The 27,934-nt window shown below is 35.7% G+C and overlaps 1 protein-coding gene across 1 annotated transcript; it reads left to right on the top strand.

The window, feature by feature from the left end:
* Positions 1 to 3,941: 3,941 nt before the first annotated feature.
* LOC143234348 (glutamate receptor ionotropic, kainate glr-3-like) lies at positions 3,942 to 27,527 on the top strand. Its single transcript, XM_076471637.1, has 9 exons — positions 3,942 to 4,324; positions 4,952 to 5,032; positions 8,997 to 9,097; positions 10,528 to 10,621; positions 12,925 to 13,083; positions 17,099 to 17,252; positions 19,338 to 19,555; positions 22,936 to 23,222; positions 26,923 to 27,527. The coding sequence occupies exons 2-9, from the start codon at positions 4,997 to 4,999 to the stop codon at positions 27,146 to 27,148; spliced, it is 1,275 nt and encodes a 424-aa protein (XP_076327752.1). The 5' UTR covers positions 3,942 to 4,324; positions 4,952 to 4,996; the 3' UTR covers positions 27,149 to 27,527.
* The last annotated feature ends 407 nt before the right edge of the window (positions 27,528 to 27,934 follow it).

Below are 27,934 nucleotides of genomic sequence, written 5' to 3' on the forward strand. Positions count from 1 at the left end.
GTTATAAAGATTCTACCAAGTAGTGTTGTTACTGGTTCACATGCATTTTCTGTTACAGAAGAAATTTGTATTTAATAGTAAGAAAACAGCCCCTGATTTATTTAGCTAGAACCCAGGTTTCGATACCCGTGACGAGCAGAGCAAATAACAAACAACAATAATGGTAAGAAAGCAACACCAGGAGAAATGGTACAACCTAATATGAGGAATTAAGGCTGAATTTCTGAATCTGGATTAATTTAAAGTAGAGACCAAAGACACAGTTTAAAGCAAAGTGAACATGGATACTTATTTGCCATTATAAAGATCAAAGCAACGACTGTATTCAATACAAGAAAGTACTGTTTTCTGATTTGGAGAAAGATTCTTACTTCAAAAAATACAGAAGAACTAAATACGACAGGTAGAACATAATGGCAACATACAACAATGTCATCTCTCTATCTCTCAGAGTGCTTGCACCAGCTACTACGTCATTGGTCGTTCCCTCAGTAAAAAGAAAGGGAGAATAGGTTTTCGGGAGTTACTAAACCTGGCACACCATTGAAGTGCTACAAAAACTGTTTAATCGTGAAGCGCCCTCTTATATGACAAACCTTTAAGTGACGTCTGAGAAGAGTGACCCACAACAATAAGTAACCAGTCAACCGTAAGTTATCCGTAACCGATCTACCGTGTTAAGTTTGTTTTCTTTCAGTTTTACCGTGCCTATTTTATTCGTTCCAAATTACAGAATAATCGTGAACGACTAGCTCACTTTAACAGCATATCTTTAAGAGAAAAGAAAGTGTGTTTTAATACTTGGTTGAACTCTTCAGTCCTCGTTCTTTTAATAACAGTGTCTAATGGCCTCGTTAACTTCGACTTAATTGCGACTACCATGCCTTATACAGTTTTATCGTTTACTTTTATTATATTACCTTTTCTTGTTTTATTAAAAGCAGATAGCTTTGAAAAACACGTGCAGCTAGTAAATTACAGTTGTAGATGAAGAATGTTATGGCCTTGAGAAGCTCATAATCTTTATGTTCGTTTTATTAGTTCTAGTTCCATTTCTTATGCGAGGCTTGCAAATATAGGTTAAAGGTAAAGCACAATTTATTATAACCTCTCTATGAGTCTTGCTTCGTCAGATACTTCAGTTAAACATCATTTGTGACTTAATTTCTGCCTATTTAATACCTAAAGGACGACACCTGTCGGTAGCCATTTTATCTTTCCCGTAACAGCGCTGAATGTTATTTTGCCGGGTTGAGAAACCAATGCAAATCGAGGAGGTCTGCATTGGTGTCATGCTTTTGAAAAGAATTGCTGGCAGCAAATCGCTGAAATTGAGTTCTACATATACGTACGCTGTAGTTAGTGTTTTTTATATATTATATTTTTGTATATTTGATCGGTTTATCTTGCTAGATGTACTGATAAATATATTTTGGATTTCGGGTGTTAATGAAATACGATTTTCGTCAGGAGATTTTACTTTACAATTAGTTCCATTGACACGTGTTTGTTATAATATTTAAAATATTATTTTCAAATCCATTATTGAATGGTTATAAAGACAATTTTGCATTTTTAGCTTAATATATAGATTAAGAACCAAACCAAATCTTCTAAGCTGGTGTATTCTGTTGAGATATCTCCTCTTCTTCCTATTGGCACAGCAGTATGTCTGGGAACTTAGAACATTAGAAACCGAGTTTTGATGCCTGTAGTGGGAAGAGCAGATATAGCTCATTATGTAGCTTTGTGTTTAACTTCAAAACAACCTTTTGAGATACCAGTGGGTGTACGTATGAGAATATTGATGGTATACAAACGATAATTGAATGAATTATAGTCGTTGTTTGTTTTAATTCGTTGTTTGTTGATATATGACATGATATGTTGTATACACTTATGGTCTGACAGAAGTTAAGTAAAAACATAATAAAAACAAAAATTTATTTATAATCATATAAATGGTTCATTCTATGTACCGGCCGCCATTTTCTTATTTATTATAATAATTCTTCAAATAAGTGTTAGAGTGGAGAGAGTTTCTACATCGAATAAATATAGGATCAAAACAAGATCTGAAGTGTTAGAGAAAGAACCACGGAAGTGCTTCACTTTTATGCCAAACCAAGGTCTTATTTTAGCATCCCGCAATTCAACGATTATCCACATCTTATATTTATACAGATTATTTTTATATTCGAGTTGCAGAATATATAACATTTATATACACAACAATAATATACTTTTCTTTTCTGAAATATTTAGCACAGAAGTGGTTTGAAATTTAGAAATAAACAAATATGAGGTACGAATGATCATTTGGTTTACCTTTCATCAGCAACCCTAACTAAGGGTAAAATGAAGTATAGTTTTCTTTGTTTTTATAATTTCATTCCAGTCTGGCATAGCCTGGTGGTTAGGAAGCTCGACTTGCAAAATGAGGGTCCTGTGTTCGAATTCCTGAGCACTCGTCCTTTCAGCTGTGGAAGCATTATGATGTGATGCTTCATCCTTCCATTATTTGGTAAAAGTGTGGCCTGAAAGATGGTATTGGGTGGTGTTAACTAGCTCCCTTCCTTTTAATCTATTACTGAGGAATTATGGGTGGGTAGCAAAGATGACCCTCAAGTATCTTTGCAATTTATTAATTTATACAAGTACGTACACGCAAGGTGGCGCTTAAAGAACGTTTTAACCTAAGATCTCCAGTTGGAAGAATGTTAGGATCCTGGCAATCAAGAAACGATATTTTATGAGGTAACAACGTAGATGTGTGGTGTTCTAATATATTTTATCAATTAACAACACTTTAAAAATATATTTTGTCAACCTGATCGTTTTCTTAGCTTTTGTTCTCCAATGATAACAGCGACAATAACGTCAGTACATCTTCCTATTTAGTTAGGACAACAGTCAATAAATACTCTTTTCGGTTTATTTAAAATAGCACAATTAAAAGAAAAAATAGTTTGTTCATAGCCCAACGTTGAAGAATGAGGTAACTGCGCCGTGTTTGCATCGAGGATTGAACCTCCGTACTATAAGCCTTCATACTAACTGCTGCGCCATCTAGTAAGGAGGCAAAAAGAACAGAAAGGAAGAAAAATTAAACAAATAATACACGGTTAGAGTGTACGCTACTGAAGTTTAGTTTTGCACTTGAAGGCTCGGTGGTTAGGAGGAAGCTCGACTCGCGATATGATGCACGCGGATTCGAATCCCCGTCGTCAAAGATATCCTTTCAGCGGTGGGATCATTATAATCTAAAACGGGTAATTTCACTATTTTTTACAAAATAATATTGTAGCCCAAGTGTTGGCGGTGTGTGGTGTTGACTAATTGCTATTTCTTTAGTCTGTCCCTGGTAAATTAGGTGCAGCTAGCGAAAATGGCCCTCGTGTAACTTCGCGCGAAATTGAAAACAAACCAACAAACGCACAAACTTTGTACTTACTGAAAACAAGGGATGCATTATACTTTTATATGGACGTATAGTGAGCTTCACTTGTGACTGACTTATGATAAACGGTTTCTCAATTTATATCTGATATTATTGAGATTATGCGAATAACAGCAAAGGAACCCAACTGATGAATTAAGACGTTTTAATAATAAGGGTTTGTTTCATTATCTAAAGTTATTGGTAATCGTTTGCAATGAAAACATGAGGGGTAGACGCTTGTTTCTTTGCTCGCCCACGTGTGAAATGTGATTAACTACATAGGTTTGACAACACGTCTCAGTTGCTGTCTCAGCAATTAACGACCTGTCAAGAAATATAAAACAAATACCAGTGCTTTTTATTAAGTTGCATTAACAATGGCATACGTTCGTGTCCCGTTGTGTCGAGCATGGCTTGGAAATAAAGTATGCCCACTGGCGTCCAGTTACTATAAAACAACAACAAAAAACCATGTCGTCCTTACTTTGGAGCTATAGTTAATCTACGAAATAGTTAGCTCTGTGTTTATATATATAGGGTGTTCGGAAAGTCACTGTGCAGTTTTGTATGTTAATAAATATATAAGTGCACAGTGACTTTCCGAACACCCTATATATAAGACACAACGATCTATAAGCAATGAAGTATGTTAATCCATACTATATGGGCCGGCATGGCCCGATAGTTAGGGCGCTTGACTCGTAAAATCAGGGTCGCAGGTTCGAATCCCCGTCACAACAGACATGCTCCGCCCTTTCAGCCGTGGGGGCGTTCTAATGTTACGGTCAATCCCACTATTCGTTGGTAAAAGAGTAGCCCAAGAATTGGCGGTGGGTGGTGATGACTAGCTGACTTCCCTCTAGTCTTACACTCCTAAATTAGGTATGGCTAGCGCAGCTAGTCCTCGTTTAGCTTTGCGTGAAATTCAAAAACAAACAAACATACTACATGTTTCGACAGAGCATCGTCTGCTCTCTTTAGGCGTGAACCAAATCTAGGTTTTTGCAGTAGTATACATTAAAATATTTCACTACGTTTACAAATTGTTACGTCATATACGTACAAGTCTTTTAGCGTAATGTGCTTCTCTACACTGATAAATAAATGTTTGTTATGTTTATACGAGCCTTTATCTTTCTATTCCACATAACTATAATAAGGTAAAGAATAAACGTGTACGAATTATATTAAGGTCATAATCTATTGAAAGTTTAATTATGGGTGTGTTAACTTATTAAATATTTAGCACTTTAATTATTTGTAATTCATTCCTCATTGGCTGAGACAAAGAAGTGTAGAAAATTATTTGTTATCCATTTCTCATTGGCCGCGACTAAGAAGTGTTGAAACTTAATTATTTGTTATCCATTCCCCATTGGCCGCGACTAAGAAGTGTAGAAACTGTTCAATTTTTAGATGAAAGATTTGAGGAAATCTCTTTAAATGTAATTTACTTTGAGTTGTCAAATACTTACAAAAACAGTATTCTTTCCTTTCTGTTTGCTGCAGCTTGCGTTATTGTTATCGGTTACTGATTGCCGTCAACGAACCTTGATGAATTCCACAAGCTTGATCATCGCTGTTGAGCAGGTAGCGTTCAAAGTTCTGTGATCTATTTAGACGTAACTTCTCATTAGATTTGTTCTTGCTCTTAGTTTCGACTATGATTTGTTTAAAATCGTACATGTGTGATTTGTATGTTTTCTACAAGGTAGAATACTGTTTTCATCTATTAATTGTATAATTACCATAACAGCTGCACGAGTCCTAAACTTTCACGTTTTGTACCATGTTTTTAATTTATATGTGTGTGTGTGTGTACTTTCTAGACGTGTAGTTACAGCTTGTCTGATTCTAAAAGTTTCTTTTATTTTGTTTCTATTACTCTGTTTATACCAACGTTTTATCACAAAATTACAAGTATGTTACCACGAAAATTTCGTTTTTTTTATGTAATAATTAATAGCTAAAGACATGTATTTTGTACGTAAACCTAAGTAGGTTAGAGAGAGATTAGTTTGCAATTTTTTTCCTAAGTTGCTAGTAGCATAGAATTTAGGCTTAGCAAGTGACTCAATAATAGAAAAATAAAAAAAGGGATAAAGAAACAATTGTTTGTTTGTTGATTGGCACAAATTTGTCCAATGGGTTATCTGTGTCATGTACTCACTGCAAGGATCGAACAGTGAACTTCAGTATTATAAACCTTAAAGTCTGTCTCTGAGTCACAGAGCAGAAAGTCAATAAATATGAAAGGGTTGAAGAATTATTTTGATTATTTACCCACCCATCATCCCACCCTCCCAGTATCTAAAAAACAAAAATTAATGAATAAAAGCAAAGAAGTTTCAGAATGCAAGATAGGAATATTCTGTATCTTCTACTAGTTACTAATTGACTACATATGGCACCAGTGCTCACTTGGGGTGCCACCAGTTGGTAGGGATTACAATGCATGGTGGCTATAAGTGTTTTGCAGCCTTGTATAGTAATCTCTGTTTATTTTTCTTGTCCAAATGCATAGACATGACAAATACTCTGTAAATGTCAAATCTGCACGTGGCCTCTTCACCTTCGTTTTGCTCCAAGGGGAAGTTTTTTTCCTATACATTCGAATGGAGAAACGGAGGAATGGAAATGGAAACGGAGGCGAAACGGGAGAATCGTGACCCCTATTGCAAAACTACGTACACACAGGATACAAATGTCCCGAAGTTGGGGGTTGGACATTGCATAATAAAAATGTTTTTCCAGTATCATATATATAAGTAAGAGTTTCATCATTGTATGATATTTTACGAATTACACCATCTTGTGTTTTTTCGCTTCTTATTGTCTCACAGAGTACGATATCATATTGTGAAAACGACTATTTCGAAAGCGTGAGAGAATGAATATTTCTTATAAGTCCTTGCTTATTTTCACCTGAGACATTTTATTTTCAAGCGGAATTATTTCTCTTTCTGCAAGTAAGCAACAGGTGTGGAAGATATGGGTTGTTGTTGAGCTGAATAATTTCCCAGTTTTTCATTCCGTAGCAAACGGAGTGTATCCGTTTCGCTGTGTTCGTCTTCCTTCCAACGTTATCTCTAAAATCAAGGTTTACGCTTTCAGCGATCACTAAGTGACATATTTATGACCAAATAAGGCCCGTTCGGGCCTGGCCTAGTTATTCGCTTGTGGGCTGCGGATCGGAGGGTCTGGTTCAAGACATGATGCCCGCTGAACACGCTCTTCACCTACAATTACCGGCGCCTTTTAAATGTGACAGTCAATCCAGTGAGTCGGCTTGGCATGGTCAGGTGGTTAGTATGCTCGACTCGTAACTGAGAGTTGCGGGTTCGCCCTTTTAGCCGTGAGGGCCTTACAGTGTGACAGTCTAACGATCAATCCTACCATTCGTTGGTAAAAGAGTAACCCAAGCATTGCTGGTGAGTGGTGATGACTAGCTGCCTTCCCTTTAGTCTCACACTACTATTTTAGGAACGGCTAGCGCGGATAGCCCACTTATAGCTTTGCGCAAAATAAATAAAACACCACAGAAAACAATCCAGTTATTCGATCCAAAGATCCAGACAAAGTCCTTGAGGTGGCAGGTTCTGCTGACTTCTCTTCTGGACCTTTCATCTACACATGCATAAGGTGCTTTTGAAATTGAAAATTCCATTGTTCAACTGATACAAGTCATTAGATTCATGTTTATAACAGTTGGCTGAAATGTTAAGTTTCATCTTCTTTATTATTACTTATTTTACTTCGGTTATAAGAATAAGAATGTTACACTTATTATAAATAAAACAGATGGGTGTCTATGACGAGTGATGGAAGGTTTATTTATTTGCTGAAGTTCGCGCAAAGCTACTCGACGACTATTTGCACTAGCCGCCCGTAAGTGTGAAGCGATACACTAGAGGGAAGACAGCTAGTCAACATCACAGACTGCCAATCCTTGTGCTACTCTTTTGCCAACGAATAGTGAGATTGGCCGTAACATTATAACGTCCCCACGTCTGAAAGAACGAGCATGTTTCAGCCAGTTTTGAAATTTTTGTTGGAGAGTATTTTGCAACGATCAACCAGAGACCCAATTTAACGATCCAGATAATAGATTTGGAAACGAAATCAATTGTTTCAGTTTTACATTCGAACAGTGGCATGTTACAGGAAGATGCTTTATTTTTGTAAAGATACAACTCGAAAGTGTCGTCTGAATTCAAAATATAGTTTAAAAACTAAGTATTTTATGCCGAATATAAAATATTATTTTGAATAGATTTGTGTCTGCAATCCTATTGAGATCGTCTAACGACTTCTGATAATAAAAAAAAGGCTTTCTGGATAGCAACGCGTGTTGGTGATTTTAATAAATATATGTATACATACACTGTCATTTTTACCCGCCTTGAATTTTAAATCTGCAGTATTTAATACGTTCTACTATGTGGAGACCCGGCATGGCCAGGTGGTTTAAGGCACTTGACTCGTAATCTGAGGGTTGAAAGTTCGAATCCCCGTCACAATAAACATGCTCGCTCTTTCCGTTGTGGGGGCGTTATAATGTTACGATCAATCCAACTATTCTTTGGTAGAAGAGTAGCCCGAAAGTTGGCGGTGCGTGGTGATGACTAGCTGCCTTCCCTCTAGTTTTACACTGCTAAATTAGGGACGGCTAGAGCAGTTAGCCCTCGTGTAGCCTTGCGCGAAATTCAAAACAAACCAAATCAAATCTACTACATGGAGCCCCCTGGTGGTAAAGTGGTAAGTTTACGGATTTATAATACTAAAATAAGAGGTTCGATTTCCTGTGTTGGACACGGCATATACCCCAGTATGGCTTTGCTTTCAAACAATCATTTGGAGCACCAATTTCTGAAAATATTAAGGACACTTGTTAAAAATGGATCTTTTCTCTAATATTAAAAACGTTAAAGTACGAAGATAAATAACATTAATTTATCACAGGGTGACTGTATAAGGCTCAAAATGCAAATCTTAGAACTGAAGAAATATATTACCGAATTACACGAAAACTAAATTTTTGGTTCCGGTAACTCGCAAACATCATTTGCTTTCCTTCTCCTCGTGTAGTTTTCCGTGAAATTCAAAACCAAACCTTCTCCTTAAAAATTAACAAACGTAAGTTTATTTTTAGAGATTCACATAAAAACAAAAATTCAGACATTCACAGTCAACCCTGCGTTTATTGTTTCATGTTTGAAACATATATTTTAACACAACTTCAACCCTGTTTAACATTTAACACTATGACGTTTCTTCGATTTGCCCGGTATGGCCAAGTGTGTTAATGCGACTCGTAATCCGAGGGTTGCGGGTTCGAATCTCGCTCACACCAAACATGCTCGATCTTTAAGCCGTGGGGCGTTATAATGTAACCGTCAATCCCACTATTCGTTGGTAAAAGAGTAGCCCAAGAATCGGCGGTGGGTGGTAATGAATCCATTTAATTTTATTTACCTTAGAAATAACTCGTTGCATCTCAAAGTTCTGAAAATATAAATAAACACTTTTCTCATTAAAACATTATTTTCGACAGTGGTTTCCTTGGGTAGATGTCCACGAAGAGAAAGGAAGTCTTTCCATTAGTGGACCAATGGCAGAAATATTTGATTTTCTCATTTCATCACTGAATCTCAGGTATAATAACAGAATTCCTTAATAAATTTTCTTTTGATTGTATCGAATATTATCAGGTATTTGTTCTATTATTTATTGAATTTGTAAATAGTAACGTTCTCAAACAAGTTTGAATTTCGATGTGTCCTAATTGATAAGAATAACTGCCATCATAATAAGTAAATATGAACATCGACTAATTTGTAAGAATATGTGAATATAAGGGAACTTCTTTCATTGTAGCTAGCTAATGAAACGTGCCTTTTAAGAGTTTAACAGTTTAAGTTGTGAAACTACTGTCCATTTGATACAGCGATGTTATACGTATAGGTACATAATAATGACAAAATATAGGACTGTCTAATAAACTAAAACCAAGAAATAACCGTTAACATAAAACCGGATAAATGGCTGGTGTTTCAAGCTTCTGTCTGATGGACTTGTATATATGTATGCAGTTTTCTTATCTACGAGCGTTGTACATCCGCTGATGTGCCGCTGTGCCACTAGGGGGCACCACTAGAGGAAGAAGTAACATCAGAAAATAATAATCCGGTGATTTATTTTTCAAACAATCTTTATTAAGCACAAGGTTGATCAATGGGTTGTCTGTACCCTTAACATTAAAGTATTTTTGGGTGCTAATAATTTAAACACTTTCAGTTATCGTTGTCTTTCTCTGCCACCAGGAAGACCAGAAGCACAAAAACATATAAGTGATTGTGTAAATTTTATCTTTCAATCGTAATATTTCATTAATAATAAAGTACTCCCGCTAGTGGCACAGGTGTATGTCTGTAGACTCACAACGCTAGTAACTTGGTTTCGATACCCGTAATGACAAAGTTTTTATCTAATTAACAGCGGAGATGTGCATTTTGTAAAGTAAGTGACTAGAATCTTGTCACAGGACGCTCATAATATGTGAAAAAAATATGTAGTATAGAAAGACGACTAACCTAAACTTAGACAGAATTCACAACGTTTTTTAAACTGATGTTCATAACTGGTGCATGAAATCGTCACAGCGCTCTCTTGAAGAACGTTTCAACGTACAGTAATGTTGAATTTTGAATCGTTCGATCCTTTGTTTCCCTAACGAAGACTTTCTGTTGAGAGAATAAATGTCGCGCCACGTTTTAGTAACTATCTGTAAAATAGAACAATAAAATATATATTAACTTCACATCATGGTGTAAAGGTGACGCCATTCACAATTCCTCACGTTCTGCTCTTCGTTTAGAGCTAATTATTATTATTATTTTTTAGATTAGTACAATTAATGGTAATCAGGTGGCGTCAATGTGTGAAACGTAAGTTTTGTCATGATAGTCGTACTTACTAAAATAAAATATAGAAACTTATAATCTAGAACATTTACTTTTAATGTTGGCAAGCGGGAGTTTTATATAGATAGTCCTTTTAAAATAATCCAACTTTTATTTTTTCAGTTATTCTTACAAAACACCGCAGGATGGAAAGAAAGGCGGCGGAAAATTGCGTAACGGAAGTTACACAGGAATGATTGGAATGCTCCACAGAAAGGTTAGGAAAAGTACGCTAGGTGGAGAATTTTTCTTAAAAGCCACAGATAAAAGAAACAGCAATATGTGTTTTTAAATTCCGGTTCCATTCGTTTATAAAAGTTATAAAAAAATTCTCATTTTGAATGTTGTTTACTAGTTCGGATTTCATAGTGTCAGGCCGAGGAAAAATGTTTGTACTTAAGGTATGGGCTCAGATTAAAAAAAGGTTGGGAAAGGTTGATATATATCTCACCTCACTCCCTTACTTTAGCTGAACAGCAGATAAGTCCATGTAAGTATAAAATTTAATATTCTTGCAAGATCTGTTTAAAATTTAGATTTCTTTTGCCATCCATTGTTACTTTTATTTAGAATATAACTGGTGGCATTATATTACAGAACACTCTCCAAAACTTAGTAATCAGAATTTGTTGAAAACTTTCTTTAATACTCTTATTATTTGTTTCTTTTGATTAGAAGTTTTTGTTAGAGCTTAATCACTTTCAAAACAAAAGGAATGATGTATAAAAACGTTTTAAACCAAAGCACGGTTGACTTATTTTGATTGTATCAGTCCTTATTAATTTATCTTTAACTTCAATAATCTACATTTCTCATTCATCATACTATAATAGAACTCTTGCTTATATGATACTGGAAAAAAAAAACTTTTATTGCGTGATGTGCAACCCCCAACGCGAAATTTTTATCTTGTGTGCGTGTAGATTTGTAATAGGGGTTGCGATTTTCCCATTTCGCCACCGTTTCCTGTCACGGAGAACTTTATTTTTCTCCATTCTCAGGGTACAGATATGACGCTATTAATATGTCATAGGTGGATCTAATGCACTGGTGCTGCGGGTAATAAAAAATAATTTTTCTACTTACTAAATAGTAAAACTGATCTTCCAGACTAAATAGGTAAATCTAGAAACATCATTACGATTATTTGAAACTCGTTGTGACAAAGAATGTGAAGGTTTTGAAACCAGAAAAAACGTTATTTACTTTTGTTACGTAAGTAGAAGCACGTGACTTCCTTATCCTAATGATCATCCTTTAAGCTCATTCCAATAATTCATTATCCTTTTTCAAGTAAATAGCCCAAGAATAAACACAACACTTTAAATGGGTCCGGCATGGCCAGGTGGTTGAGGCGCTCGACTCGTAATCCAAGAATCACAGGTTCGAATCCTCATCACACCAAACATGCTCGCCCTTTCAACTGTTTAGCATTATAATGTTAAGGTCAATCCTACTATTCGTTGATAAAAGAGTAGCCCAAGAGTTGGCGGTGGGTGCTGATGAATAGCTGCCTTCCGTCTAGTTTTACACTGCTAAGTTAGGGACAGATACCCTAGCGCAGGTACCCTCGTGTAGCTTTGCGCGAAATCCAAAAACAAACAAACAAACACTCCAAATATGGCCTAACCAGTGGCTTTTACTATTTTGTTATAACCTCTTTAGACTTGTATTTAATATTTCTGTAGATCCAACCAAAACATTTATCTGCCCTTCCAATAGAAACAGCATATTATTTGGACTTATCAACCAGAATACTTCTTCGAAGTGCATTTTATCAAGTGCCCCGAGCTCACAATACTATTTATATCATTGTTTCTCATCCGGATTTGCCAGACGACCTACATGGCCGGACTTTGGTCGTTACGACCCTCAATTACTCTACAAAAATGTCAAACCAGTTCGTCACAGTTTACAACAAAGGTGGTACGTGCACCCTCTCAGACACCCTGAAGATGGAAAAACAAATGTTGGCTCAGTGATGACGAGAAAACCCACTTGTAGAGAAAAATATATATGTAAAAACGGCTGGTTTGGGTTGAGAAAATTTTTTATGCAGAGGATCGAACAACGTTTCGACCTTGTTCGCTCCTCTACGTAAAAAATTTCTCAACCCAAACCAGCTGTTTTTACATATGAATGTTGGCTCAACGCAGACAGCTCGTGATCCCTCGGAAACCTGCTCGCGACCCAAAGTCAGAGAAACCTTGACCTACATTTTTATTCCCGAATTTAACTTACTGACTAATTACTGTGATTAAAAAAACAGTCTCTAGAAATTCTTTGTTTTTGGATTTAAAAAAAATCGAAGTTATTAAGAAACTCACGTTAAAGAAGTACGTTTAATAAGCAAGTTGTTAAACATTAACAAAGGGAGAAAATATTGACTGAAGTTAAAGATAATTACATCATATTACATTCAGGTGGTTCAGGTCATATGACGTACATTTATTTATTTTTGACTATTTAGTAACGTTTTATTGTTTATATTTGGCTAACATCTTTTATTATATTATTCAGGAGGCTGATATAGCTGTGGGACCTTTCACTGCTAATTTTGACCGATTTCAAGCAGCTGAATTCACAAACCCAATCTATGTGGATTACTTAAGCATCCTGACAGGAGCCCCTCACGTAAAGAACGAACTGTTTAGTTACATGATGACTTTTGAATGGAAAGTTAGTCCTTCTTTTGCTGTTGTTTTTCTTACAGCCTTGGTAAACATTCTACTGATATAATAAAAGTCACTTGTTATTCTGAGGGAAAACAACAGATAGTTTAAAGGAGATACTCTTAATATCGGCCAGGAAGTAAGGGCGCTGGACTCGTAATCTGAGTGTCACAGGTTCGAATCCCCATCGCACCAAACTTGCTCGTCCTTTCAGCCGTGGGGGCGAAATAATGTAACGGTCAATCCTATTATTCGTTGCTAAAAGAGTAGCCCAAGATTTATTGATTAATAGTGTTCCCGTTATTGTCAACCAGTCTTAAACACTATATTTATTACGTGCCATAGAGTCCTCATTATCACGGATAAAGTTTAAGGGATACATTTATATTATGGAATACAATCCTTGTTGTTTTTGATAAAACTTAAGGCATAATTTTACAATAATAGAATCCTTAAATAAAGAATTAAATAAAATGATACGCTACCAATACGAGGGTTAATTGAACTAAAATACTTTACTTCGTTAAGACACATTGTACGATTGAATTCTGTTCAGGAAACACCATTAGGTCCTGTTTGGCATTCTATACACGTTTCGGCAGCGACCTACACGTTATCTTTAAAACGATTAAGGAGTTACAGTAAATGAAAATTGATACACGTGTATATGATATTTAAATGATTTAGATAAGTATCAAACCTATTACACAAACCTATTACTACATCCCCCCTCTTCAATGACACAGCTGTATGTCTGGTGACTCGAACCACCAGAAACCAGATTTCGATATCCGTGGTAGGTAGTGCACAGATAGCCCATTGTGTAGCTTTGTGTTTGGCCTGGCATGGTCAAGCGCGTAAGGCGTGCGACTCTTAATCTGAGGGTCACGGGTTCGCGCCCGCGTCGCGCTAAACAGAACTATGGAGATCTATTTTCTATAATAGCCGGACCATAATTTTTATTTACAACAATATTACAGTTTTTCATAATTTCCGAAAATCTTCAATATGTCATTTGTTTTTATAATCAAGTTGGTTATCCAATTGCACATTATGTAAATTAAAGTTGACTAATAAAGTAAATTATTTAAATGGTTATATATGAACATATCTGTTGAGGTATATATATTGTTTTTTATTGTATCTCATTGCTTATTTTGACGATGATGGTTTATATCATCGTTAATTTACAAATGATCTGACTCCCCTCATATTAAAAAGATGTAATACAGTATGTGACAGAAGTGTTAGGACAAGAGAATATTTTGTCATTATTTCAAGTTTATGGGACTAATTCTTCCATACTATTAAGAATGTAAATTTCAACACTGTGGTAATTGATTCCTGTTGTGAACTGAATGAAGCAAAGTGAGAGTACTTAACATTCCGTAGAATTCCCATATACTTGTACCAAGGGCATGTCATGAAGGTTGTACTTGATTAAACATGCTGATCAAATATGGACAGAAGCTAGTATGTGGTACCGGTGTTTGCTAGAATAAATCAATTTAATAGCACTCCACAAATAAACCTTGATAAAAACAGTGTTTAACACTATATATTAACAATATATACTAAGTTATGTTGTCATGTCACGGCCTAGAAAAGCATACAAAATTTCAAGTAGAGCGAAGAGTTCGTATAGAAGCTTTATGATGCTGGTTGGACTCTCCAACAAATTGTTGCAGACGTGAAATGCTCTCCAAACATTGTCAACTACACAATAGATCGTGAGACTGAGACAGGTAAATCTGAAAATGGGAAAGTAAGAGACAGAACATCCAAACTGAGTGGTACTGATGTTAAGTATCTTTGTTTATGTCACCATCAGGACAGAAGGAAGACTGTCACTGATATCAAGAATGAGTTAAACAACCATGTACCAGATGACAGAAATTTGTCCAAACCTACAGTATCAAGATGACTCAAAGAGAATGAAATATATTAATGTGTAACAGTTTAAAAATCCTTTCCTTCGATGTCCGGATGTTGTCAAGAAACTGAAATGTGCTAAAAAGTACACAAACTGGAGTGTTTATGATTATAAAAGAGTGTTATGGACGGATGAATCTAAGTTTGGTAATATTTGATTCAAAGTGTAGGTGTTGTGCGTCCGGCGAAAGAAATGTGAAAGATATGCATATCTCAATGCATATCACCTACTGTGAAGTATGGGGGAGGCAGTCTGATGGTTTGGGAATGTGTTTTTGTTGCAAAATAGATGAAATAATGGACCAGAACAAGTAACATCAGATATTACTCCATCATGATATACCAGTTGTTTGTGTATTATTGGTAAAAGATTCTATTACCAAGAAGATAATGACCTCAAACATTCATCCAATCAATGTAGAAATTACTTAGCTAAGAAAGAAGCTGCTGGAATCATTCAAATGGTCCCCACAGAACTCTGATCTTAACCTGATGAAACAGATCTGGGATTTGATAAATCAGAAACTTGACAAACCAAAGGTTACTTTCAAAGAACTTTATAGGAGTGTATTTAGAGAGGTTTGGAGTAAAATCCCAAAGGACATTTTGATTAAATATATTACAATAATGCCTGAACGACTGTCTGCAGTTATTAAAGCAAAAGAGAGAAACATAAAATATTGACTGTTTGCTGAACTCAACCACTTCCACTGAGTTTCTGTTGTACCAAATTTTCTCTTGTCCTAACACTTTCGCACGGTACTGTATACTTAAACTTCATAGTGTCCTGTCACAGGGAAAAGCTTTGTTTTTTGCACTGTTATAATTAATGTTTATATTTTTTTTATTTCAATTGGTTTATGAACTATAAAAGAGTTGAGACTTTTAGAATTATTAGATTGTTTGTTTGTTTTTTTGTCTGCGCTAGCTTCCCTAAGAATAGAGTGTAAGAATAGAGGGAAGGTAGCTAGTCATCATCACCCACCGCCAACTCTTGGGCTACTCTTTTACGAACGAATAGTGGGATTGACCGTGAAATTATAACGCCTCCACGGCTGAAAGAGCGAGCATGTTTGGTGCGACGGGGATTCGAACCCGTGACCCTCAGATTACGAGTCGAACGCCTTAACCCTCCTGGCCATGCCGGGTCTTGAGAATTATTAGAAAAGCTCAAAATGATATTTTTCTACATCCCCCCTCTTCAATGACACAGCTGTATGTCTAGTGGTTCGAGATAGAGCACAGATAGCCCATTGTGTAGCTTTGTATATAATTCCAAAGAAATAAAAATATTATACAATTAAGTGGTGAACATTACTATAGTGTTGTAACATCAAATGCAAGTCGGAGAAAGAGGAAGTAAACATTTTTAGGTTGGAAAAACAAATTATCATAAAGAATGAACATTACATGCTAAAACCGTCTAAAGTTTTATTAGTTAGCAAATGACGCTTTTCGCTTTATGAATAAACGCTAGTGTTTCTGAATACCACCTCACCCCTGTGGTACAGTTATACGTCTGAGACATATACCACTAAAAAATGAATTTCGTGGTGGACAGAGCACAGATAACCCATTGTATAACTTTGTGTTTGGCCCGGCATAGCCAAGCGCGTAAGGCGTGCGACTCATAATCCGAGGGTCGCGGGTTCGCGCCCGCGTCGCGCTAAACATGCTCGCCCTCTCAGCCGTGGGGGCGTATAATGTTACGGTCAATCCCACTATTCGTTGGTAAAAGAGTAGCCCAAGAGTTGGCGGTGGGTGGTGATGACTAGCTGCCTTCCCTCTAGTCTTACACTGCTAAATTAGGGACGGCTAGCACAGATAGCCCTCGAGTAGCTTTGTGCGAAATTCCAAAACAAACAAACAAGCTTTGTGTTTAATTAAGAACAAACAAGAAATTTGTGAATAAAAGGTTTTGTGCTTATGAAATTAAATAATTTAAGAAAAAAGATACAGATCATAGCTAGTTATGATAATGTCTTCTGTTTGCCTGTGTTATGACGTCATATTTTTCACAGCACAAATACTAGCTTTCACTCATTTTCAACCCAGAGTTTACTGTTCCATTTTTAACTCGAAACACACAGGTTTGGGTGGCCATATTTACAACTATAATTCTATTGGCTGTTACGTCAGCAATAATGGAGGACGTCATCGTAGGAAAGCGCCAAAGTTTTCGACGTATGTATGTTCAGTTTCTGCATTCATTTTGGAGATTCTATCGTTGCCTGTGGCACCAGAGTACGTATAACCTATTTCTAGTATTACGAGAAAATTATACAAATAAATATTTGTTAAAATAATAACACTTTAATCCTCTAAAAGTGGAGCCCAGCATGGCCAGGTGGGTTAAGGCGTTCGACTCGTAATCCGAGGGTCGCGGGTTCGAATCCCCGTCACACCAAACATGCTCGCACTTTCACTCGTGGGGGCGTTATAATGTTACATTCAATCACACTGTTCATTGGTAAAAGAGCAGTCCAAGAGTTGGCGGTGGGTAGTAATAACTAGTTGCCTTCCCTCTAGTTTTACACTACTAAATTAGAGACGGCTAGCGCAGATAGCCCTCGTGTAGCTTTGCACGAAATTCAAAAACAAACAAATTCTCAAAGTCCTATGTGTGTTTTTTTTATAGTAAAGCTACATCGAGCTATGTGCTTAGCCCACCGAAGGGAATCGAACCCCTGATTTGAGCGTTGTAAATCCGTAGACTTACCGCTGTACTAGCGGGAAACAACGTCTTGTAAAAACTCTTGTTTGTCACACGCCCTCAGATGACTCTGAGTTGAACCAGAGTTCGATAAGTACGATGGACGGATCACATATATTCTACTGTGTAGCTTTGTGCTTAACAAATAGTACCTGTTGTCACAGAAAAATCTTTCACTCAGCCACTGACAGGAAAATAACGGTCTATTCTTACAAATTATTGATTCTTAATGTCGTTTTAATGTAAAAAAAATATATATACATAGACCAATATTATTTACAAACATTACTATGGTTACTGAACATTATTGTTTACGTGAGGTTTAAAGGTTTTGATATGAATATTTTGAAAACAAATATTATATTTTAATATTGCTTAATAGCGCAATCACTTAACGTTTTGGAATAAATTTTATATGTATATGATTCGATGGTAGTTTAACATTACCATAGGTAATGCACTAGTTAACGTTTAGTAACTCAGAAGTATCTATAATATTATAATACATATTATATGTAATGCGCTGATTGACGTTTTAATATGCGCAGCCTCTCAGTTTATACGTACTTGTATTTATCATTTTATTGTGTGTTTTCTGTCTTAATCAAAACCATTGTGAAATTTCCTGTTTATGGATAATTTAATCATTTTTTTACCATCTGTCTGATATATATATATATATAATTAATAACACTATGTAACACAAATTTTGTTCCTGGATAGTACGTGTTATTTCTTAATTTCTTATGTTGTAAAATTACAGAAAATGGCCATTATTCACTTCAAACTTTGCTTTTGTGACCTGAATAATGAAATTTAGAAATTAATTTATTTTCTATGTAAAAACGGACAAATTTGCATATTTTCATTTACATAAGGTCTGAATAAAACAACATATGAATCAAGATTTACATGTATTTATACTAAAGTTATACAAAAATGTTTAGAAGTGAGTAGTTTTTCGAGATTTGCGACTGTAATGTAAATCACTTTCACGTATCAGCCCCAAATAGTCTTCCATTATGTTTTCGTTATATGATCCCAGGTCACAAAAGCAAAGTTTAAAGATAAAAATAGGTCTTTTCCATTTATTTTCGGCATAAGCAATTGGGAAATAACACTTTCTGTCAAGGAACAAGAAAAAGTAAAAAAATTTTGTTGCATTGTGTTATTGTATGATACATAATAGTCGACAATGTGATTGAAATTTACAAAATAACAGCTAGAATATTTTAACAAAAATATTCAAAATTAATTTAAGGTTTTGAACCATTACTCTGGGGTTATTGAATACAGTTAAATGAAATCGTCATATTAAAATATCATCAATTTAGAAATGTGGTAGTAAGTGTAATTATTATTTATAGATGTTAGGGTTAAGGATGACACACTGGTAAGGTTATGTATGAATATGTTTTTATTTCCCTAGAAAAGCTGGTTGTTTGGTGTCAAACTTGTAGAAACTGGTTTGGTTATGTCAATAAAAAGTATCTTTAATTCCATTTGTTTCTGTTTATATTCTTTAGTTACGTTTTTCAGTGTGGATGTCCAGCAATTGTGTTCGTGACTCATGATGAAACTTTTAATTTGCTTCCAACTTGTATTATTTGTTTAAGGTTTACAACAGCTTCCTGAGGTCACTTCTAAGAGGCTACTACTAATCACATGGTTGCTCTCAGTTGTCGTCATCATGGCGAGTTTTGGCGGCCATATTCGGTCATCTCTTTTAGTCCAACTCAAAGGCGATCACATAGAGGAATTGAAAGACGTCCTCAGGTTTCCAAAGATTCAACCTCTTCTAGAAACAGGAAGTTCTGCTGAGACCCTCCTTCAGGTGAGTCAGTCCATCAGTTTAATGAAAGAGGGCGTTACCCTTCCAGGTCTACACCTGGTGGAGACATGTTAATACTTCAGTCCTTTTAAAACTGCTTTACACCAAATGCCTTCATTTCGCGACGTTTATTTCAGGAACCATTCCATTTGATTTCTGTATGTGACACATTTCCTGTGGGGGGGGAGACATATCCCTGAATTACCGTGTTCAGGTCTTGCATGCACTTTATCCCCCATTCCCACGTGACCTTTTCCTCTTCCGTTTCCATGTTCCCCTTTCAACAATTTGTAAGATAATCCTAGTTTCACGAGTCGTCTCCTCAGTGGCACAGCGGCATGTTTGTCTACCACCAGAAAATAGGTTTCAATACCCTTGACGGGCAGAGCATAGATAGCCCATTGTGTAGCTTTGTACTTAATTCCAAAACACTCATTCACGAGCCAGTCCATCAAGTTGATACTGATTAAACACTTTTTATAGAAATATTTCACTTGTCCATGTGTCAAACCTCTTGCTGTGGTAACGATTTAGGAACCGAAGTGAAATTATGTTATTTGTACATTTGAAAATATTTTGATTTCCGAACTTTTTGTTGAAATAAACATTTATTACTTTAAAGTTTAATTACGTGTAGCAGTAACGTGTGGTTGCCATAATAATTTGCCAATACATTATTGTATAATGCTTCGTACAGGTACGCATATAATATATCTACATGTGTATTTGTGCGTGAGTAGATATATACATTTGTGAGTGGCATGTTCTAATATGCCACATTTGTTGGTTAATATATATGCTAGTTTATTATTCTATCATCCAACATTTCTTAACTGAATCATAATACTAAAATACGTCTGTATTAAAAAAATGTTACATTTGGTCGCAAATGTGTGATACTAAAATACGCACGTTCGTAATATTCTAATGTGCTGCATTTGCCAACTGAAATACGTACAAGTGTTTTTATAACATGTAGAATTAGTAGCTGAAACATAACTCTAAAATACGCTTCTGTTATTATTATAACAGGTAGCATTTGTTAGCTAAAACGTAACACTAAAATACGCTTCTGCTATTATTATAACAGGTAGCATTCGTTAGCTAAAACGTAACACTAAAATACGCTTCTGCTATTATTATAACAGGTAGCATTCGTTAGCTAAAACGTAACACTAAAATACGCTTCTGCTATTATTATAACAGGTAGCATTCGTTAGCTAAAACGTAACACTAAAATACGCTTCTGCTATTATTATAACAGGTAGCATTCGTTAGCTAAAACGTAACACTAAAATACGCTTCTGTTATTATTACAGGTAGCATTCGTTAGCTAAAAACACTAAAATACGCTTCTGCTATTATTATAACAGGTGCTTAGCTAAAACGTAACACTAAAATACGCTTGTTATTATTATAACAGGTAGCATTCGTTAGCTAAAACGTAACACTAAAATACGCTTCTGCTATTATTATAACAGGTAGCATTCGTTAGCTAAAACGTAACACTAAAATACGCTTCTGCTATTATAACAGGTAGCATTCGTTAGCTAAAACGTAACACTAAAATACGCTTCTGTTATTATTATAACAGGTAGCATTCGTTAGCTATAACGTAACACTAAAATACGCTTCTGCTATTATTATAACAGGTAGCATTCGTTAGCTAAAACGTAACACTAAAATACGCTTCTGCTATTATTATAACAGGTAGCATTCGATAGCTAAAACGTAACACTAAAATACGCTTCTGCTATTATTATAACAGGTAGCATTCGTTAGCTAAAACGTAACACTAAAATACGCTTCTGCTATTATTATAACAGGTAGCATTCGTTAGCTAAAACGTAACACTAAAATACGCTTCTGCTATTATTATAACAGGTAGCATTCGTTAGCTATAACGTAACACTAAACTACGCTTCTCTACCTCTAAATATTTTACCTTTGGTTGAATGTCCTTGCATGTGTGTGTGTGTTTGTCCACTTTCTCAGTTTGTACTCCCGTCACACCAAACATGCTCGCCCTTTCAACCGTGGAAGCGTTATAATTTACGGTCAATCCCACTATTCGTTGGTAAAAGAGTAGCTCAAGAGTTGGTGGTGAGTGGTGATGACTAGCTGCCTTCCCTATAGTCTTACACTGCTAAATTAGGGACGGCTAGCGCAGATAGCCCTCGTGTAGCTTTGCGCGAAATTCAAAACAAACTAACAAACAGTTCGTACTTTGTTATTTTATACTTCAAAAGAACAGTAAACAACATATTCCCAACATATGTACATAAGTATCTTTGTTTTAACCGGCTTATGTTTTGCTTGAGTTACACACGCTTGAATATTTCATTTATATGACCAAGGCCGGATTAATAGTTTTATTGGCTCATGGCTTTTCAACTTACAGATGCTCCCTCGATACAACACCTCTACGTGCAATACATTTATAGTCAAAGCTTTAGGTCCCCTAATTAGTGTGAGGCTCTGGGCTTCAGCCCGGTAAGCCCATGTCTTAATCCGGGGTTGTATATGACCCTTACAAGTTTAGAGATTAAAAAAATTGCATTCAACTTTCACCTTGTTTCCTTGTTTTTAAATTTGAATTTTCTTTAAACTACAAAGCTAAACAGAGACGAAAATAAACAAAATAACGAAGACAAGAGATTTCTTTTTCCTCATCAATTTGTTTTCAACCATTAACTGGAGAAGGATGCGACACAGGAACTAGAATCGTCTCGTGAGGACGTTAACCTTACACTGTTATACTAGTAAGAATTTAGATACCTTTAACTCTATCACCATACATCGGACGAGAGTTTGTAGTAATATATCTTGATTGCTAACCACGTGACTTCTTTACGTAATCATATTGTTGAAAACAAAATAAGTCAGCAGTTGTTAACCTTTCAACTGCGCGCAACATTTTGAATGGTCCACCCACGAAAACATCGCTAATATTTGCGCATGGGGTGGTTGTCAGATTTACGTAAACCGTCGATGTTTATTTGAAGTTATGCACAAAGCAATACAATGGGCTATCTGGGGTCTGCCCACCACGGGTATCGACACCTGAATTCTAGCGCTGTAAGTCCGCAGACATACCATTGTGCCAATGGGGGACAGTCGGAGAGGAAGGGTTAAAGAAATTATAATTTCTTATCTCTTTTTATCCAGTTTTTATTTGCTTATCTTTTCTTCATCTAAAGACGAGCGTAAATATTTATATATAATAGTATGAGGTTAGTTATATTATTTTGCACACATACAGATATATATGTATGTGTGTGTATGTGTCCAAAATAATGTTTTTTTTTAATTTTCAGATTTTATTATAAAATTGTTTACAGTTTATTTAAATAGATTAATTATAAATCGATTCCTCGTTTTAGCTCGGTGCACATCCTACTTATAAAAATGTGTGGACAAGGATCGCAGCTAACCCTAGTTCGAGAATGTCTTTTAATGAGCTTCTATCGGAAGACACTTTGGATAAAGTGGAGAAAAATACTCATATGATCATTACAGAGGTCAGTAGTTTGATGGGGGCGCTGGCTGAACGATACCAGAAGAAAAAACAGTGCTCGTTTCACTTAAGCAACACGTTCTACCAGAAGAATATGGTTATTGCCATGAGAAGAGATCTCAAACAAGAGTTTAAAAGGGAAATCAAGGACAGGTTAGTTACTTTAACTGTTTCCCATGTATAATTAATAAAGACTATCATATGTTTAAAAAAAAGTGGACAGGTTGATAGGGCTGATTAAATTTAATGATTATTTGGAAAATTCTGGTAAACTTAGTGAGTGAGTTATTGTTAATGTACTATGAGTAACTTCCTTTGTTTGTTTTTTTAATTTCGCGCAAAGCTACACGAGGGCTATCTGCGCTAGCTGTCCCTAATTTAGCAGTGCAAGACAAGAGGGAAGGCAAGGAGTCATCACCACCCACCTCCAACTCTTGGGCTACTTTTTTTACCAACGAATAGTGGGATTGATCGTAACATTATAACGCCCCCACGGCTGAAAGCGCGAGAGTTGTGTACTAAAATTATTTGAAAATGCTCTTCAAACCAAAATCTTTAGGAATGGTTGTGGAGTGGTTTAAACAGTAAATTTAAATGAAATAATGAGTAAAATAACATGAATTTTAATTGCATTTCATAAAATTTTTAAGGACAACCGTTTAACCCCTTCTTGTAAAATTGTACAGAGATACTACAAAGACGAGATGCAATAAATCAACCAGATATTTGATGCAATTATTAAAAACAAAAGAACTTATAACAAAGGTAAACCGTTATAGCATCAAAACTGTTTGCGAGTTACCAAAGGTTAACAAAACAATAATTATCCTAAGAAACCTATTGTTTCTAGTATTGGATGTTGTTTAAAAACAACAACAACAAAGGCTTCGAAATATTTAGTTTAAAACTAAAAAAAAAAAAAATTCAGCAAATGAATTTCTGTTAAAATCCGCAAAAAAAGATATTGATGACAATGTGTTGAGGCAGATCGAATATCCAATCAAATGAAACCATAGATAGTTTTGGTTGTTGAACATGAAGTTTGTCTTTATCGTGGTGAATTCTATGAGGGTTGCTAACTGGTTACTGGGAATTTCTATAGTTGGGTTAGGGTCTCGGATATAGAGTTCTAAGGCTACCTTGCAGGCTTCAGTGGTTGGAACTTCTGTAAAGAGGGATATAACATTGAAACTGGCCATTAAGGCTTTATGATTAAGTTGATTTATTAGGTTGAGGAATAATTCGTGAGCGTTTTTAAATAATTTCATTCAAGCATTACATGCAAGACTATACAATACTTCAATGCATGAACGCATTACACCCAAAACATTTATTATGATACTTTATTTCATGTAATACCTAGGTATATAGTATGCATTGTTTTAAATGAAATTGCAAGAAATTAAATGCGAAAAGCAGATGGTGTCGAAAATGCTCGATTTTGTCCACTTGACATTCCATTTAATGAGCTGAAAATGAAAGCAAAAATTAAAGACATATGAAAATCAAACACACCATCTATTAGAGCAAAAAATTATCTACCAAATGACATGAACTATTTTGCGAAAGCGTTTCATTTATGAATATATTTTTTAACTTGAAAAAACGCTCACGAATTATTCCTCAACCCAATAGATTAGACTTGAAATTAAAAGAGTCTTTGATGAATGAGCTGGCTGATGTTACATATTTGGAGAATGCCCATGCTATGTATTTACCAAGATTGTAATTAAACGATTCATATGTGGACATTATTGGTCGTAATGGACAATCTGGTTTATGAGGTTTGGAGATGCCGTATATTTGCGGTGTGCGTGAGTCGGTTTTACGTAGGTAGGAATAAAGTGTTTGTGAAATTGTGTTGGCTTTTTTCATTTGTAGTAGTAATTTGTTCAGTTGCGACTCGTGTGTCTTTGTTGGATTTCTGTGTATTGGTTTAAATTTGTTCGTGTCTGATAGGATGTTATTCATTTTTTGGATGTATTCATTCGTGTTCATTATGACTATAGCGTTACCTTTATCTGCTTTTAGAATTTTTATGTTTTTGTCTTGTTTTAGGTTTTTTAATGGAATTAATGTCTCTTTTTGTAAGGTTGTTTTTTAGTTTTCTGTTTTGTGAAATTATGTTGATGATTTTGTGAGAAAATTCTTTGAAAAAATTGTTTAAGATGTTGTTTTTAGGTGTTTCTGGAAAATATAAATTTGTAATTTTACCTGGGAAGTTTGGCTGCTGGATGTCAATAAAATTATCTAAGTTGTCTTCTTTCTGTTGGTTGTTTTTGTTCTCTGTAGAAAGAATCACAAGTCTTCTGGCTAGGTCTTCTAAACATGTTTTGATTTCTATGGTTGGAATGTACCTAGGTGCTATTGCGAAGTTGAGTCCTTTGTTAAGTAGATGTATCTCGTCTGTGTTTAATTGTCGGTCGGATCTGTTAATTATGAGGTAAGTCAACGGTTTGTCGTTTTGGTGTCATTTCTGTTGTTTGCATCTTAGTTTTTCTAGTTTTTTGTTGTGGCAGATCTTTTTGTTTCTATCGTTCTTAGTATTGATTTGGTTTATGTTTCGTTGTATAAGTCCGTAAATCTCTGGTTTAATGCAGCATGCCAGTTGATGGTCTAGGTTCATTTTTTGTTTTTCAACAACCAAAACTATATACAAACAAATGGCCTAAGCATGGGCAACCCAGTATCACCAATTGAAACCATAGATACTTGTTTACATTTAATGTATAAAAATGTAAATAAAAATTAGGCTTAAGGCGTGAACTTGTAAATAATCAGGAAGGGGAGGAAAGCAATTATTTTGAATTTCGCGCGAAGCTACACGAGGGTTATTTGCATTAGTCGTTCCTAATTTATTAGTGATAGACTAGAGGAAAAGCGGCTGGCCACCATTGTCTCCCTCCAACTGTTGGGCTACTCTTTTACAAACAAGTAGTGAGATTGATTGTTACGTTATAACGTCCCCACGGCTAAAAGGCCGAGGATGTTCGGTGGGACGTGGATTCGATTGGTATGGTAGAAAGCAAAGGGTATTTAAAAAAAAAAACTGTGTGAAATATCTACTAAAGAATGGTGAAATAGGATATAGTATCTAAACCTGTTTATGGACTTTGTGTATGGAAACCTTCCATACACAAATGACTTGACTGAATTGTTAGAAGAATGCAGAACATTTGGAACAACTTTACACAAAGCTGTATCCATAAACTTATGATAGCTTTAACATAGTGTACGTTTTTCAAGTAACTACCAAATAAGAGTACGTCGTACGGCTTATTTCATTGTCTTCTGTATTTCCTTAAATACTGAATTAAGCTAATAATGAAAGTCATCAAATTATTCTGCTAGAGAAAATAAACCAATATATCATAATTAATAGTGTTGGATCGAAATCTTTCTACAGAGAGAGATGTAAAGCTGGGGAGGGGTAAATGAGACTTTTTTTACAGAGAATGAAATTCCCCCTGTACACCCCTTGAATTATACACTGATAATTAAATCGAACTGTATGCATACTTTATGTATCGTATCGATAACCACGTGACAACTAAGACTCTGTATTGTAGCATATTCAAATTAAAGATAGTGGTTCACACGTCGAGTATAGAGTAATCACTCAGAACTAGAAGCCCCCGCTAGTACAGCGGTAAGTCTACGGATTTACAACGCTAAAATCAGGGGTTCGATTACCCTCCGTGGACTTAGCGGATAGCCCCATGTGGCTTTGCTATTAGAAAAAACCACACACAGAACTACAATTATCACTAAACAGTCCCCGTATTCTCATATTGTTACAAGTTTTATGATTGGTTGTTCTTACAGATAATGCAGTATCTTCTTACCTCCACAGAATCGGTAGGTTTTACCCATTCGGAGTCATCGGTCATAAAATAACGAACCGAACACAGGGGTACAGAAATTGTCTTTGGATTGCTGAGTCGGTCATCGTTTCTTCCATGACTGCGGAGGATTTTCAAGGTGTTTTCTATCTGTGGATAGGTGGTATTGGATTAGCATCTGTGGCCTTCATTGTGGAAGTTATTACAGAATCAGTTTGTTGCAGACCAAGCATCTAAAGAAAGAACATTTTCCAGGAGGTGAGAACACGACACTGGTTTCTAACTGATAGACTAGAAAGAAGTCGCAACACTCTCCACTAACCTTTGAGATACCCTTATCTGATCTAAAAGTAGGATTTGACAGTCACTCCTATAGCACATCACGAACACTTGAAATCTCAGTCTGGGTACGCTAACCTTTTGGCCACGATCGACACTGCCCATAGAAGAATTGAAGAATTATGAGATATGTTTGACGGCACAACCAGTCTTGAATTATGAGATATGTTTGACGGCACAACCAGTCTTGAATTATGAGGTATGTTTGACGGCACAACCAGTCTTGAATTATGAGGTATGTTTGACGGCACAACCAGTCTTGAATTATGAGATATGTTTGACACAACCAGTCTTCAGGTATGTTTGACTCTTGATTATGAGGTATGTTTGACGGCACAACCAGTCTTGAATTATGAGGTATGTTTGACGGCACAACCAGTCTTGAATTATGAGATATGTTTGACGGCACAACCAGTCTTGAATTATGAGGTATGTTTGACGGCACAACCAGTCTTCAACTGATGTTTCAGTACGAAACCGTATAAATAACCGTTATAGTTGTTAGCTATTACAAAAGACAGTAGCCATTATGATGAAACGAAATTAAGCTGCTAATGAAATAAAACTCACGAAAAAAAGAAAACGGCTCCCTGCTAGTACAGTGGTAAGTCTCCGGATTTACAACGCTAAAATCAGGGGTTCGATTCCCCTCGGTGAGCTCAGCAGATAGCCCGATGTGGCTTT

The sequence above is a fragment of the Tachypleus tridentatus genome, chromosome 12 (genome assembly GCF_004210375.1).
Source record: "Tachypleus tridentatus isolate NWPU-2018 chromosome 12, ASM421037v1, whole genome shotgun sequence".
NCBI lineage: Eukaryota > Metazoa > Arthropoda > Merostomata > Xiphosura > Limulidae > Tachypleus > Tachypleus tridentatus.

Excerpts from the sequence above, each read along its gene's own strand:
- LOC143234348 (XM_076471637.1), top strand. The coding sequence starts at position 4,997 with ATGAATTCCACAAGCTTGATCATCGCTGTTGAGCAG. Across the intron at positions 17,253-19,337 it reads TCGTTGCCTGTGGCACCAGA|GTTTACAACAGCTTCCTGAG; the intron begins GTACGTATAACC and ends TATTTGTTTAAG. Across the intron at positions 19,556-22,935 it reads CTGCTGAGACCCTCCTTCAG|CTCGGTGCACATCCTACTTA; the intron begins GTGAGTCAGTCC and ends TCCTCGTTTTAG.